This window comes from Chelonoidis abingdonii, chromosome 23 (assembly GCF_003597395.2).
Source record: "Chelonoidis abingdonii isolate Lonesome George chromosome 23, CheloAbing_2.0, whole genome shotgun sequence".
Lineage (NCBI taxonomy): Eukaryota > Metazoa > Chordata > Testudines > Testudinidae > Chelonoidis > Chelonoidis abingdonii.
This window is the reverse complement of record NC_133791.1, coordinates 14,361,775-14,376,466: the sequence shown is the minus strand read 5'-3', so window position 1 is coordinate 14,376,466 and position 14,692 is coordinate 14,361,775. Positions and strand designations below refer to the sequence as shown.

The following is a 14,692-nucleotide window of genomic DNA, read 5'->3' as shown; positions in this document are numbered from 1 at the left end:
TGTTGTCCAAACATTTCCCAGGTAATGACGGTTTAGGATAGTAAATGGGCCTAGATCTTACAATCACACCTTGGGTTCCCCTGTCATTTACTTGCTTTTGTTACATTGGTGGTGCTGGTTCTTGAGAGGAGGTCAAAAAGCATGTCAATCCTTTGAGGGGGCAGGAAGACATGCCAGTATAGTGCCTATTGTTGGTGCTAGATACATAATGTGGCTGTCTTACTTTTATTTGCATGGAGAACCTGCCCATTAATTGATCGGCTCTTGGAGGCTATTTCTATTTACTCGTCGTCCCATGTCACTGTAGTATCTGAGCACCTCACACTCTGTAATGTGTTAGCCTGATGTGATTGATATGCTGTTGCTTCCCCTATAAAACTGGGGAACCCAGGCACAGAGACACTCTGTGACATGCCCAAGGAAGTCAGTGGCAGAGCAGGGAACAGACACCGGGTCTCCTGATCAAGAGATCAACCCTTCTCTCTTGGGAGATGTCAATACATTTAGGCTTCCAGTCTGGCTCAAGTAAAGAAAATTATTGCAGTAGATTGTCTGAGCTACTTCAGTCCTGTCTGTTACTCCAGCATGTGAGTGCAACTCCCATTAAACTTAACCTCAGCCCCATCTCCAGACTACGACCTGAACGTCTTCCCCGAGACCTTTGGTTCTGCAGCAGTTGTTGCTCATTACCTTGCTGTTCTTCCTTGCCTTGACGGTAAAGCTCTGTAAGGCACCCAGGATGGCTCAGATTTGAGATGAGTTTGGTCTCAGTATCAACCCACAGAAGAGGAATATTTGAACACAGGGCAAAACCCACTGCGGACTTTGGAGCCATTAATCCATGTGCTCTGGGAAGACCCAGCACACTGGCAGGGGACAGGTGGCAAATAGCTCTGTGTGTGCAACAGGAATTGGGCTGTTTTTAACCAGTGTACGCAATTCCCTAGTGTCACAGGCACTTTAATTTAGGAAGGCCAACTAACATACAGCGAGCAGGGGGTTGGTGGTGAGCAGGGTGCATGTGAATATTTTACAGTATTGCCCATCTGCAATGTAGGTCATGTAGTGAACCTAAAAGTCACCAGGAGGCGCTGTTTGGAGTGCATGGATTGGGTGCTGCCCCTTCATTGCTGGGTCCCTCTGCTCTAGCTCTGTGAAGCCTCTTGATCTATCTTAATCTCTCTGCTCATCCTCAAAGCACTGACCGGCTAGCCCTCTCTGTGCTCCCCGGGAAGGAGGGCGGTGTTAACCCCATTTCACCTAGAGAATGATGAGGTGGCTTATGTGAGGTAACAGTGAATGGCCTAGAACTCAGACATGCCTGGCTTCCAGCCCCAGGCACCCTTAAGAGACGCTGTATAGAGTAAGAGCCACATCTTTTCTCTTCCTCTCACCCTTAAAAAAATAGTGCAGAGAGCCCTGATTGCAGTCAACCAGGTACCATTCCACTGCCCACGGACAGGTGGGGAAGAATTCCAGGAGCCCACAGAGGGATTCTGCAAAGCCATGAGCCCTTCCACAACACACAGGTGTTTTTGAAGGAGTAGGTCAGGGGAGGATTGGATCTGGCGGATCTAGGCCTGTATTAATCCCCTAGCTACTCCCCTACACAACAGGGCAATTTCCTGCATCATCCAGGAAAATCCTTATAGAATTAAGGTTAAGTAGCTCTGGCAGCCATTAGAAATGCAAAGTTTATGTCTTATTGTGGCATTGTACACAACTTCTCTAGCAGCGCGAGGTGACCAGTGTCAACCCTGGCATATGTTTTGAGCCACACAGGACTATTTGAAACAATGTGCCAGAAAAGAATGAACTTTTAGGACAAACAAATTTAAGTGGGCTTCCCAGAACATCGGGGGGGGGGGAGAGGGGAGAGGTGAATGCAAATGTACAACCACCTCTCCTTCCCACTTATGCAAAAGCCCAGCCTTCTGAAGTTATGCCCTGAGGAAAGGACCTTTGTCTGCTGATCGCCTGTTACATGAGGACAAGAGCAAAGACCCAGGCCTTATAGAGGAAAAACAAAATCTATGCATGGTTCTTCTTGTTCTGAGCTAAAGCAGTTGTGAACTTGTAGCCCCAGGAGAAAACTGTGCATAGAGTTTGAAGGACTGACTCCTGCCAGCGCCCGTTGGCATTAGGAGCTGATTTCCAGTAAGCTTATTAGCAGGCGTGTAGGTTCTTTTATTGTTTTTAATTATTTCCCTGTAATGCTTTCACCTTAAGAATAAATGTGCTTGCTTAGAAAGGGCTGCGGGGTAACTTAACTCTGGGTCATTACCCTGTTAGTAGCCTCTGGAGAGAAAGCAAAGGGCAGATGCTGGCTGGGTTAGACAGTCTGGCTTGCTGGGGATACTACAATGTAGGCAGAGAACAGTGCAGCCTGGAAATATCCCGGTCAGAAATGGGAAAGATGCAGGTTTCCGCCCAAGCGAGCTGATGGCTGGGGAGCCCACTGAGGGGGAATGCAGCTGCAGTTGCCCTGAACTGTGGCAGGGTGCACAGCAGCCAGCAGGGAGGGGCTCCATCGCTTTGCCTCTCCTCCCCCCATGGTTGGGGATGTCCAGCACTGCATGTCCCAGTCACATCAGACCGGTGGTGTTAACGGAGACAGTAACTTGTCATTTTAGCCCTGTGTTCCCTCAGACAGTTCTACTGCATGAGCTATCAAAGCATCAGGGGGCATCCAAACATCTCTTTCAATGTGAAAATGAAAGGTTCAGGCAGAGAGTGATCCCAGGTAGGACCAACACCTTCCCCCCTCCTTTGCTTTGCTGCTTGTGCATAACAAAAATCTTCCTTTGAGTGGTTGTGGGGAAATGAGGCCACAGGAATGTGCTATGCGGTTTTGCAAGCATAGGCCCGTAAAGGTATGGGTGAACGGGCTTCCCTCTGCCCCAGAGAGAAATGTCTTCTACTGGTTCAATGGAGCCTGAAGTTACTGACCAGTAAGACAGGGGATACTTTATAGTTACACTCTACAAAGAGCCAAGCCTGGTCATGTGCAACTGATGCAGTTTTGTGGGCTTGCTGATTTGGGATGCATCACCGGCGAGATAATGCCGTTGTATAAGTGAATGTATCAGCATCCGAAATCAAAGCAATGTACCTTTCAGTACAGCTTTATGTACAGATGCCAGAATAGCTTTGATCATTTCGCTGCTGAGCTGATACCCCTTGTTTTTAGCCCAGCCTGGGCTCACCAATCCTTTAGCAATTGGCTGTTGGAGGTACAGACCATATCTCTGTTGTGTGTTTGGACAGTGCCTGGTGGAACAGCACTGAGAACTCTAGGTTCTGCTGCAGTGATAGCGTAGTAAGGACAACCATCTGCTTTCAACTCTTGCCTATTGATATTCACATGATTCCATAGTTGAGTCTCAGGTATTTTCTCCCCTGTATAAGAACACCTGGGAAAAGACAGGGGGAGGGATAGTTCAGTGGTTTGAACATTGGCCTGCTAAACGCAGGGTTGTGAGTTCAGCCCTTCAGGGGGCCACTTAGGGATCTGGGGCAAAAATCAGTACTTGGTCCTGCTAGTGAAGGCAGGGGCTGGACTTGATAACGCTTCAGGGTCCCTTCCAGCTCTATGAGATAGGTATATCTCAATTTATTATCCTCAACCAGTGTAACTTAACTGAAGTCACTGGCACTGTGTGTATTTACTGTAAATAAGCATCCATGAATCAGACACATTTCAAGCAGCCTCTGGACCAAGGAACATTATGATGAGACCATTTATTAGGGTTTCCTGGGATTTACAATCAATGAAATGAGCTGGACTCTTCAGTTGAGGTTTATTTTCTGGTGACGGGCAAAGAAAAGAAGCAGCATTAATCATTTTTTCAAAAATAAGTTACAGTTTCACACTAAACCAGACTAAATGTTTCCCACTAAAGTAAGTTCTTATTTACAAACCCACTCTGAAGCATCAATCACTCTCTCCTACTGGAGGAGCGTAATGTATACTGTGGCAAATTGAAACAGATGGGCCCGAAGTCCTGGGTACCCAATTAGATTTATACATATGCAACAAGCTGGTCATAAAACTGGGAGATTTCTTTATAAATGTCAAAGAGTGTCCTAACAGCTGACCACCATCCTCGAAAGTAATGTCCGCATCTGAGGCAAACCCTCGATACTGAGTTAAGTCTCTCTGGGTTGCCTGCTCTCCTAGTGGCATTTACAGCACTGTAGACTGTTTCTAGGCCAGGAGGCTCAAAGCTAGAGCCTAAATAAATGGCTGGACTTTCAGAGTTGCCAATTACCTAATAGCTCTCACTGAAATCCCAGTAAAGTCAGTGGAAGGTCCTTGGTGCTCTGGCTACTTACTTCAACCCCTATGTAATGGCTGAGGACACAAGAACGCCTCATTTTTGTAGGATAGCAGCAAAACCATTTGCTGTGTAGAGATGGCACCAAGGATGGCCCAACGCTGTTCATAGATTCATAGATTCTAGGATTGGAAGGGACCTTGAGAGGTCATCGAGTCCAGCCCCCTACCCCCATGGCAGGACCAAATATTGTCTAGTTGCGATCCTGCTCCAAACTTCCCCAGAATCTGAGAGGTTTGGTGCAGGCCTGTACATTTGATTTAATCAGCTAGAACTGACTGAAAAGGAAACAGAGATAGAAGTTCTGGGATGGGTCAGCCGGTAATCATTTCACGTAAGTGTGCAGAAACCTAGTTAAGCACCTGATGCTTTGCTTTAATGGGCCGACACCTACCTCATTTATCCAGTCAATGTAGGCAGACACCCGGGTGAAGACAGTTGGCTTCTTAAGAGTGTTGCAGCTCAGCCCAGACCCAAAGCTTACAATGCCATGTACTTCCCAAGCATCAGCACCATAGCAGTTCAGTGGGCCTCCAGAATCTCCCTGACACAACATAAAACAGAGAAACTTTTGTTATAGTAACAGTGCTTCTGGCTCAGGGATAAGGCTTGGCTGATTTTCTTAGTATTAAGACTTTGGGAGGATATAGAGAGAATTTCTGACCTTTTTTTTTTTTGTCTAGTGCCCTGGATTTCTTCAAACTCTTGAAGACAATTCAGAGTGTCTTCACACTGTACTGTGGTCACTGTTCAAAAAGTCAGTATATGACCTGGAGTTGTACATAGGATACTACCATTTTTCTCTATACTCGGCGTAGGAAATAACCAATAGCTTTGACTTGGGTGTGTGGCCAACTTGTTCTATCAGAAGTGGGTGAATTAGCGTCTGCATGAGAATAAGAGGCTAATGTTCAGATAGGGGTGAGGCGAGCCCCTTCAGACTTCTTCTCCACCCATGCACTTCAGTTCTAACCTGTAACAGCTGCTTTAGTTCAGAGGATGGGCCTTGTGCCCAGCCATGAAGTGGATAAAGCTTTTACATTTGTGTTCTGCTTTGTCAACAGCATACATCAATCACCAGTGAAATGCAGCCACTCTGGAATAGCCAGATTAGCTCTTCCTGTTCAGCAGTTAGAAGAGACACTGGGATCTTACGAAAAGTACTATGGGACCTTTAATTAATTTGCATGGACCAAAAAGGACATTGGTTTGTAAGGTTGATTTCAATCTGCTCCCTATCCACCCCCCCAAAAGAAGTAAATAACTTGGCTTGAGGGGTGACTTGATCCCTGCTTAGGTTTGAACCTGTAACTCCAGGGAGCACTGTAGTCCAAACTTGATACATGGACAGCTCAGCTGTGCCACAAAACTCACTCAGCTTGTCAGCAAATATCAGAGGTGCCAAGTCTCACTTCGAGGTCATTATCTGGAGGGCTTTCTTCATTTAATTTTCATAGCTAGAGAGTCTCTAAGAGCCACTGAGATGCAGCTTTGAACCCATCAGCACATGCCCCAGTTCCTGCCAATTGGATTTGCTCACCTTCCTTGGGAGGTGATGAGAAAGGATGCAGCATTACTGTGCTGGGAAGACTTACATTGCATCCAGAAACGACTCCATCTCCTCCGGCACAGACCATGGTTTTCCTGACTCTGAAGCCCCACCAGTCCCACCGACTGCAAGTGGCATGGTCCACCACAGGCAGCAATGCCTGCTGGAGATCATCAGAGATGGGGCCGTCGGCTGGTGAATAGAGTGCATCACAAAAAAAAAAAGAAAAAGAACCATTAGAAGCGTTTTACACAAGTGAGAAGCCAGGTCAGGAGCTGTCTTCTACACACGTGAAGTTATTCAGCAAATGGAAACATCAGATTGACTGGCTATTGGTGACCACACAAGATACCAATATATGAAGGATGCAAACAGCAAAGGAAGGAGAAGAATCACCGAGGGTGTGTAAAAGCATTATGGGAAGAAATGGAGTAAAGGTAAATTTAAGATGTTAATCAGAGAAGACTAGACTGGGCAAAGGACTGGAAACATACAGTAGGGAACAATGCTGCATTGTCAAGCAGGTAAACTAGTAACTTTCTTCCTAAGTCTCTTCCACCCCTAACCTCTATGATTTCTTAGCTCTCCTGGGAGTCTGAGATCCAGTCTGGTTCCAAGAGAAACCCAAGCTGAGACATCCTTGGGTTTCTGGTTCAGGAGCTCAGTCAGCTTGGAGGCACTGTGCCCTATTCGCTCTAGCAGAACAATTCCAATCTTTCTGGCCACCTGCACCAGTTCCCCAGGCTTTGACCTCCACTGAACCAGCCTGTGCTCACTCTAGCCTTTCACAATGCATGGGTTGTTCCAAATCTTAGCCTTGTGAGGGGGCCAATGGCCATGGTGGGTCAGAGCGGGACCAGTGACATGGGAAACTTGCAGAGAAGGCTCATTGTTAAAACAGGTAGCCTGGAGTAACACTCAGCAAAGACTGGAGTCTATTGGTATTGGTCCACATCCGAGGAGCGGGGCTCCACGGCTGTAGGAGAAGATGCTCTACTCACTCCAGAGGCGTCCCCATCCGGTGATGTAGCAGGGGAAGTCTTGCGGCAGGATGGCGCCGCTTGCAGGCAGGCAGGCTGGCTGGATCATCTCGCTCACTTCCACAGGCTCAGCCAGCTTGATCAGGGCAATATCATTGCTGAAATCAAAATCAGATTGGGAGGGGAAGTTTAAACCCAGCTGGGAAACACTGGGGCTCTTGAGAGACCCTCTGAGACCCTCATTTCTTTTCTAGCTAAGTAAGATGTTCAATTTCTTGTTCTGTCCATGCTCGAGAGAGAATGGACTCACTAACAACCTTCCTTGCCTTCCTTTTCTCATTTCTAACTGCTGGATATCTATGTTTAATATGATGGCTCAATCCTGATGATTTAGTTGGATTGGTCCTGCTTTGAGCAGGGAGTTGGACTATATACCTCCTGAGGTCCCTTCCAACCCTGATATTCTGTGATTCTACGATCCTTGGTGTGGAAGGCAGACCCACAGAACAGCTTAAGTCCTATTTTCAAAAATGACCTGTGTCCCCTTGACTTTCAGTGAGATCCAGGTGCCTAAGTCACTTGAACCTTTCTGAGAATTTTACCAACCGCTTTTTTGCACATATTAAGTGTATGGCTTAGTCTGCAAATACTTTAAACTTGAGTTATGAGAATAAACCAAGTGTAATATCTGAGCCAGTCAAAAACAAAAACAAAAAAACCCACGGACAGCCAACGTAGCCATAAAACAACTGCTGAGGTGTTTTTGCCTTAGCCCAGTCTGTCTTCTGAATTTGATTGAATTGATTTCACTTGAAGTGCAACATTCCATTACAAAAGCAATCCTTCCCGAGATCTACGTCACCAAATCTCATCTCGCACGGCAACCAGTCAGAAAGCGAATGCAACCAAAAATCTCCCCCGCCCACTCCTCAGCTTCCCAAAGGAAATACATCATGTGACTCCAGATCAAAGCAGCGATAGGCCGGCAGTGTATTTGGGGCGGTGGTGGGAGAATGAGGATTGGTAATACTACTCAATAATTCTCTTTACAACGACTGGCCCATCTGAATAGCAACTTTCCTTATTGCAGGGGCATATGTTAACCCAAGTGGCTTTGGGTGCAATCAGTGAAATAGAGCCAGAACTGGCTGATTTGAGCTAAGCTTTGACAGCAGAATTGCTGAAAGAGAGACAGAGCCCCCCCCCACCACATCAACACCCTGGGGCTTTAGCGGATTTACGCGATCAGGAAGGAGTTCCATCTCTCATGGACAATGATCTTCTCCACAGCAGCAGCCACAGAGCCAGGTTCCTCGACCTCCAGGTTTTGTTTCCCCAGTAGAACTCGGTATGTTCTGCTGCTGCTATAGGAACAAACGGATGGAGAAAACGTGGTTAAACTTAAACCTCTCTTGATTGCCTCTAAATTCCCAGCTTATCTGCTAGGCCTGGCATTATCGTCCTAGCTGTGACAATGCCATCAATGAAAGCTCAGGAACTCACTCCATTACTGGACAGTTATTAGCCTCAGTGTGGATCAGGCACCAGATGAAGGCAAAGCCCCACACGCCCTTAGCATGAGTTACGTATTCTCACTCTTGGTCCCCTCCCACATCTTTTCTCACCTGGTTGCTTTTCTGCACTAAACACTTGGACTTCCTGTTCAAGGGCTCTGAGCCCATTCCCTTAGCAAAAGACTTCAGCTCCTAGTCTGTGCGCATGGCTTATCTGCCCTCTTTCACCCACTATGGCTATTTGTTTATCTCAGTAGTTCTTAGCCCTGGGTACGTGTATCCCTGCAGTGCCAGCTTTATGCCGATTCCACTGATTTCCTGGAATCGGGCCCCATGCTGAAAAGGGCCTCGCACCTAAGGGGCCCTGCTTTGGGGGTCTTCGGCGGCAGGGGTTCCTTCGGTGCTGCAGAAGACCCAGAGCGGACTCCCTGCCACCGAAATGCCTCCAAACCCCAGGGCCCCGTGGGTCATAAAGCCGGCCCTGTACCCCTGGGGGTATGCAGAGGTCTTCCAGGGGGTACAGTTTTGCAACAGGCTACATAAAAAGCACTAGCGAAGTCAGTATACACTAAAATTTCATACGGACAGTGACTGGTTTATACTGCTCTGTATACTATATGCTTAACTGTGAGTACAATATTTAGATTCCAATTGATTTATTTTTATAATTACATGGTAAAAAATGAGACTAAGAAATTTTTCAGTAATTGTGTATCTTTGTGTCTGACTTTGTGAGCAAGTTGTTTTACGTGAGGTGAAACTTGACGTACACAAGACCAATCAGACTCCTGCAACGGATACAGTCAGCTGGAAAGATTGAAAGCCACTGATTTACCTGATGCAGTGGGCCGCAGTGAGGACCCAGTTGGTAGCAATAAGGGTCCCGCCACATGTGTGAGCCCAGACGCCACTGTTATCGTATTGGAGGGAAATCTGGAAGTCACCGAAATCATGAGGACATTAGCCTGGATTTCACCCAGTGATTAAAAAAATAAAGCCCCATCTCGGGCCATAATAATGCTGCGTCTTTACCTGCCAGGGCCAGCTGTGGGGATTGGCATCTTCACCTCCGACCACCCGAGCCACATAAGGTGGGTAGGCAGGGATGCCGCAGCTGTAGGCTCGGAAATGCAGCAGGGAAGAGAGATGAGCATTTACGAAGTACCACAGCCTCATACAGATGGCCTGACCATATGCTCCTGTCTGCTAACCAGCTCATGGAGTCCCAAGTTCATCTGGGGACGTAGCTTTATTTCCTCCCAAACTCCCCCGCCCCCCCCCCCGTCGGCCTGTGTAACTGGATTGAGTGCAAGTTCTTCATCAAGCCAAGCTGGGCACCCACAGAAGAGATGCTCACTAAAGGATGTGGCACAACATCCCAAGGAAACTTAGGAAGGAAGAGGAGAAGCCCTGTGTATAGTAATCCTGCATTCAACATGCTGTGGGCACTGACAGTAAATTGCGCCAAGGAAATCCCCCAAGTTAACTGACCCAAATTTGGCACATTCTCAAGCGCAATTGTCAGATTCTCAGGGACAGGTGTCCATACTGCAGCAGGTGTGAACTGGTCACCCTGTCTGGAGTCTCTATAGTGAGGCCAAGGTTGGCCTGGGCCATGGTAACTGAATTCCGGTCTGGAACTTGCAAGAAGCCCCTGTGGAATAGGTTTGAGGCACACCGGCAGGAAGCTTGCTTTGTGCTCCAGCTTGTGGTGAGTGACAGGCTTTCAGTCGCCAAGGCTGTCATTTGGGAGCCCCTGCACTCATTTCGGGCCTCCCCCTTCCCTCCCATCCAAGGAGTCTGGAGTTGCCACAAAAAAAACTTACCATAGCCCAGGAGCAAAGTGAGGAACACAAACCCGAACATGGTGACGGTCTAGGTTGAGTGAAGGGGACTGCAGACTACTTATAGGGTAAGACCAGTTTGACCTGAGGCCAAGAATGGAGATTAGCCACAGCAGAGAACCAATACGTGGTGAGATAAATATTTGTTCTTAACCTTGGCAAGTTATCATTCAGCAAACACGATGCACTGGGTAGTTTGGAAGAAAAAGCAATGTCTTGCCTTTAAAATGGGCGACCTAGCAGGATTTATCTCTTTGTAGCGAGAACTGAAGTCCTAGCTCTGAAAGGCAGGCATGACTGGGGCTCAGGAGGTAGGAAAAACATTACACAACAGTGGGGAAAAAGGATTGTTTAGCCCAAGGATGTCGGAATCAACCTCAGCCGTGAGATCATGATATGTGGGCAGAGCAGGCAGGAGAGCAGTGTGACACCCACCAGCTGCATGCAGAGTGAACTGCAGAGAGCTCAGTTCCTCTTCCTTGTTAAGCTGAAGAGTTGAGTCATCCCGCCAGGGAGCGGAAGTATTTCAGAGCTGGTGATTGGATGCCTCTCGTGAGCCACTTGCAATCCTCATTGGAACGCCCTTCTTCTGGATGGTCTCTAGACATTTCGTGGTAGAACTGAGATCTTGGTCACCTCTGAGCATTAAAGCCCCCATGGCACTTTTAGCAAGAGTACCTAGCCTATGACATTGACTTCAAGATTTCTCCATCCTGCTAGCCTGACTTTGGGTTGCTGCTCACACATGTTCCTTTCTCAAGAGGAGTGTTTCCAGACCTTCAGAAGTTAACCATTGTACATCTGCAAATAAGACGAGCGTTAACTCTTGGTAACTCCCTGTCCATGGATGGTTGCCTCCAAGGGTCTTCATCCTGTAATCTTTGATGGCCAGGGAAGGGACATTAGAAGAGGGTAAAGAACTACAGGAGTAAATTGTCTGTCCCCTCATGCTGGGCCAATGCAGGTTTGTTCCCCACAGTGTGAACACCAGAGCGTTGTGCAGACTAGTTTTAAATATTTCAGGCACTGTCCATTGCTTCCCTGGGAAGAGTTTGCGACAGGGTAATTGCACTTACTGCGAGAACCTTTTTCTTGCTTACCTACCATTGCTTGAGCCCATCCCATAATACTTTAGCCCACTCTAAACCACGACTTTCCCTCCTTGGGGGATTTATACCTGTCATATTTGTATCTCTTCCAGCCCTTCTGCATCATCTATTTTCTTCTTGGGAAACTTGCTGAGGGCAACGCTCTCAAAGCATCCAGTACAGCAGTCTATGGGCTGCGGCAGCCATTCCTCGGATGGCTACTCATATAGCTTGGGTGAGCTGCGTTTTAAAAGCTGGTAATGGACATGGGAAGCTGGGACTGGAGAGCAAGGGATGAATCACTCAAAATTGCCCTAGTTTGTTGATTCCGTCTCAAGCCTGTGGTACTGGTCAGTGTCAAAGACAGGATATGGGGTTAGATGGAGCATTGGTCTGACCCAGTATGGCCATTCGTATGTACTAGCCAGTCTTTGGGTGACTGCCATTTCCCAGGCAGCCCAGAAACAGGCCATGCTGGGATAAGTGGGAATATTGAGAAAGTTTTCCCAACTTAAAGAAGAAAAGTCAGATTAGAGTCAAGATTTGAATGATGCCCTAAGGCCAGTTCTAGTTTAGCGCAATGAGGCTGTTCATGCTCAGTGCAGTAGCACCCCCTAAGGTGAAGGGAGTGGGGCAGGGGGTGTTGGGTGAAATCTTTTATCCTTTTAATGGTTGTGACCCAACAGGAAGACATTGCGAAGGGATTGCCTGATCCTTGCAGAGAGCTCAGCTGTAAGAGGCTCCAGTTCTTTTACACATCGGCGTGAATTCTGCCAAGCTCCCACAGACTGGACTGGTAGCTTAGCTCCTGGCTGGAAGGCCCCTGAAAGCGAGGAGGTTTGCTAACAGGTGTTTCACAGAAAGACAAATATGCAAATATTCAGGGACACATTTTTCAACTGTGTCATGAAAACTATGTAACCAGCTGCTCAGCTCCCCCAGAGCCCTCGCAGGTAGCAAATCGGCAGCTTGGGTGCCCTAGATGCAGCCAATTTTACCGCCAAACCTCATAGTCATAAACATGCGCCTCCAACAGGATGTGAGGCTAAGTACTGTGTTCTAATGCCATGTGAGGGCACAAACCCTAGAGTGCCCTGTAGCCCACGGACTGACTGACACATTAAAACGCAATGGAGCTTCCTTTCCTACGGAGTTCCCCATAGCGTCCCATGCAAACTGTCCCTGGCATGCTTTGTAGACATCAGTAGATGCCATGTGTGGAATGGTTTTGGCACTCCTTACTGTGTAGCTTAGGGTTACCATATTTGACCATTCAAAAAACAGGATACTCCACAGGGAGCATCGGCCCCATCCACAGTCCACCCCCCCACACTCTGCTCCAGATCCCATATGTTTGTATTTTCCTGGACTGTTTTAGATATTTAAAAATTCCTCCTGGATGGTGATTTAAGAACTAAAAAGCCAGACATGTCCGAGAAAATACGGATGTGTGGTAACCCTAGTGTAGCTGTGCTTGAATGCCAATGGAAGTTATAGGTCCGGGTCAGCCCATGTTAGGTAGGATGTCAGCTTAGGTGAGCATAATGTTCCCATCTGACCTTAAAAAAAAAAAACCTATTAATTTAGTTCTTACAGCTCTTGCACAGCTACTTATAATAGGAACCTGAGCAATTAGGTGGCATGTGGGGGAGTGTCTTTGCAGCCTGCCTGTTTGCTCTCCTCCCCTCTACACGCTATTGTGAGTTTTGTGGCTGCAAAACCTGCAGCCCACTTAATGCCCTTGGCTTGCAAAAGCAGCCTGGAGCAACCTCTAGCCATGGTGGGAGGCTGGAGCAGGGTGGGAGGCTGGTACAGAACATCGCTCACCTCTGCTGGCTTAGATGGTTTGCTTAATAAGGGGCTTGTTGGCTACTTCTAAAACTTCATGGTATCATTGGGGCTAGATTAACCTTTTGTGGGCCCTGGCACATGGACTGCGGCCATGCCCCCCTCCCACTTCACTCCGAGGCCCCACCCCTCCTTGGCTCAGCCCACCACTCACACAGGGGCTAAGGGGCAGAGAGGAGCGAGCCGGAGGTGGGGGCGTCAGGGGTGGGAAAGACTGAGTGGGGGAGTGGCCTCAGGGCAGACCACAGGTGGAGCAGGGGGTGTGGCCACAGACTGGGCACCAGGCCCTCTTCTGAGTGTGGTCCCGGTGCCATTGTAAAGCTGGTACTGGGCATCATACGGATTGCACCAGCACTGACTGCACTTTATCAGGATGTGGAGAGAAGATGGCAGGACTGGGTGGTAAAACTGTCACCAGCACAAGTAAACCTAGCAGGGTCATAGCCAGCATCACCCCCATTGGTCTCTACTGAATTACCCCATCTTGGATCCTCCCTGCAGAGCACTTCGTATCGCCACCTGGCTCATGCATCTCCTTGTATCTAGTTTCTCACTACTGTGGTCTCCCCACTCCCTTTTCCCCACAGCTCTTACGCCGGCTCAACCTCTCTCCCAAGTCTCCCTTGCACCCTTCTATTTCCCTGTGTTGTTCGTGTTTCCTTTCTGCTTTCTTCTCCCTCTCCTTTGCTAAGGGAGGCAGGTACCCACTACTCATGGATTTTCAGCTGGCGCCGAGTGACTAATTTTCTTTAGGCCTCTCTGAAAATCTTACTGGCAAGAGGAAGCTGAGAAGTTTGGCTTGGCAGCCGCAGGGGATTTTTATGGGCAACTTGCTCATTTCGTTACGTTTTAGAAAAACGTTTCTTAACGGATGTTTGTGCCAATTCCTCCTTCCCATTCCCTGGCTGTTGCGATTTAACTATCCTGGACAAACCCACAGCCACATGGAGATTTTGCTTACTAGGGGGCTGCTGGTATGCAAGTAGGCTTTGGGCTCAGGAAAATTTCATTTAAGGCTCCCCAGGGCAACAGCCTCCATGCTGGATCAACAAGTCACTAGTAGGAGGATTAGGGAATAAGTGTTATGAATCCATTTACTTAGGAACCTAGATCCAGAGTCTAAAATGGTCCAATGGAAAAAGCTCTTCTTTGGCCAGAATTCCACTGAGTCAATTTCTAAGGTCAAGCATGGACACACACATGCGAGAGGGAGATGTTCTACTACATCACCTAAGGGGCTGCACAGGGTAGTTATCTACCTAGTTCTCTAGCTCAGTGCATCTCAGCCTTTCCTGCACCAGGACCCCAACCCCTTTCAGGGAGCACCAGGGGATCCCTGGCTTTATCCAGTCCATTTTTAAGTGGCCCCCTTAAGGAAGTTTCCATTACTTACCTTGAAGCTGTTACACTAAGATCCACTGGCAGGACAATTTTCCTTATCTTCAGCCTGAGTGTCTATTTTCTGAATTTCTTCCCAGGTCTCCTAGTTATTGTTTCCTGTACCACATGCTGGGTAGCAACATGTGGACTCC

At 47.8% G+C, this 14,692-nt stretch overlaps 1 protein-coding gene across 1 annotated transcript; it reads right to left on the bottom strand.

Moving 5' to 3' along the window:
- Window positions 1–3,752: 3,752 nt before the first annotated feature.
- LOC142045878 (chymotrypsin-C-like) lies at window positions 3,753–9,645 on the bottom strand. The gene is made up of 7 exons (XM_075060383.1): window positions 9,413–9,645; window positions 9,216–9,313; window positions 8,108–8,230; window positions 6,888–7,024; window positions 5,933–6,078; window positions 4,732–4,881; window positions 3,753–3,807 (listed from the first exon to the last, which is right to left on the bottom strand). Exons 1-7 carry the CDS (start codon window positions 9,554–9,556, stop codon window positions 3,790–3,792), a joined length of 816 nt encoding a protein of 271 aa, XP_074916484.1. The 5' UTR covers window positions 9,557–9,645; the 3' UTR covers window positions 3,753–3,789.
- Window positions 9,646–14,692: the final 5,047 nt, after the last annotated feature.

Bases quoted from the DNA above. Each gene is read 5' to 3' on its own strand.
- LOC142045878 (XM_075060383.1), bottom strand. From the start codon at position 9,556: ATGAGGCTGTGGTACTTCGTAAATGCTCATCTCTCTTCCCTGCTGCAT. The intron at 6,079-6,887 runs GTGAGTAGAGCA...TCTATTCACCAG, and splicing joins CGGATGGGGACGCCTCTGGA to CCGACGGCCCCATCTCTGAT. The intron at 4,882-5,932 runs GTAAGTCTTCCC...ATGTTGTGTCAG, and splicing joins GAGTCGTTTCTGGATGCAAT to GGAGATTCTGGAGGCCCACT.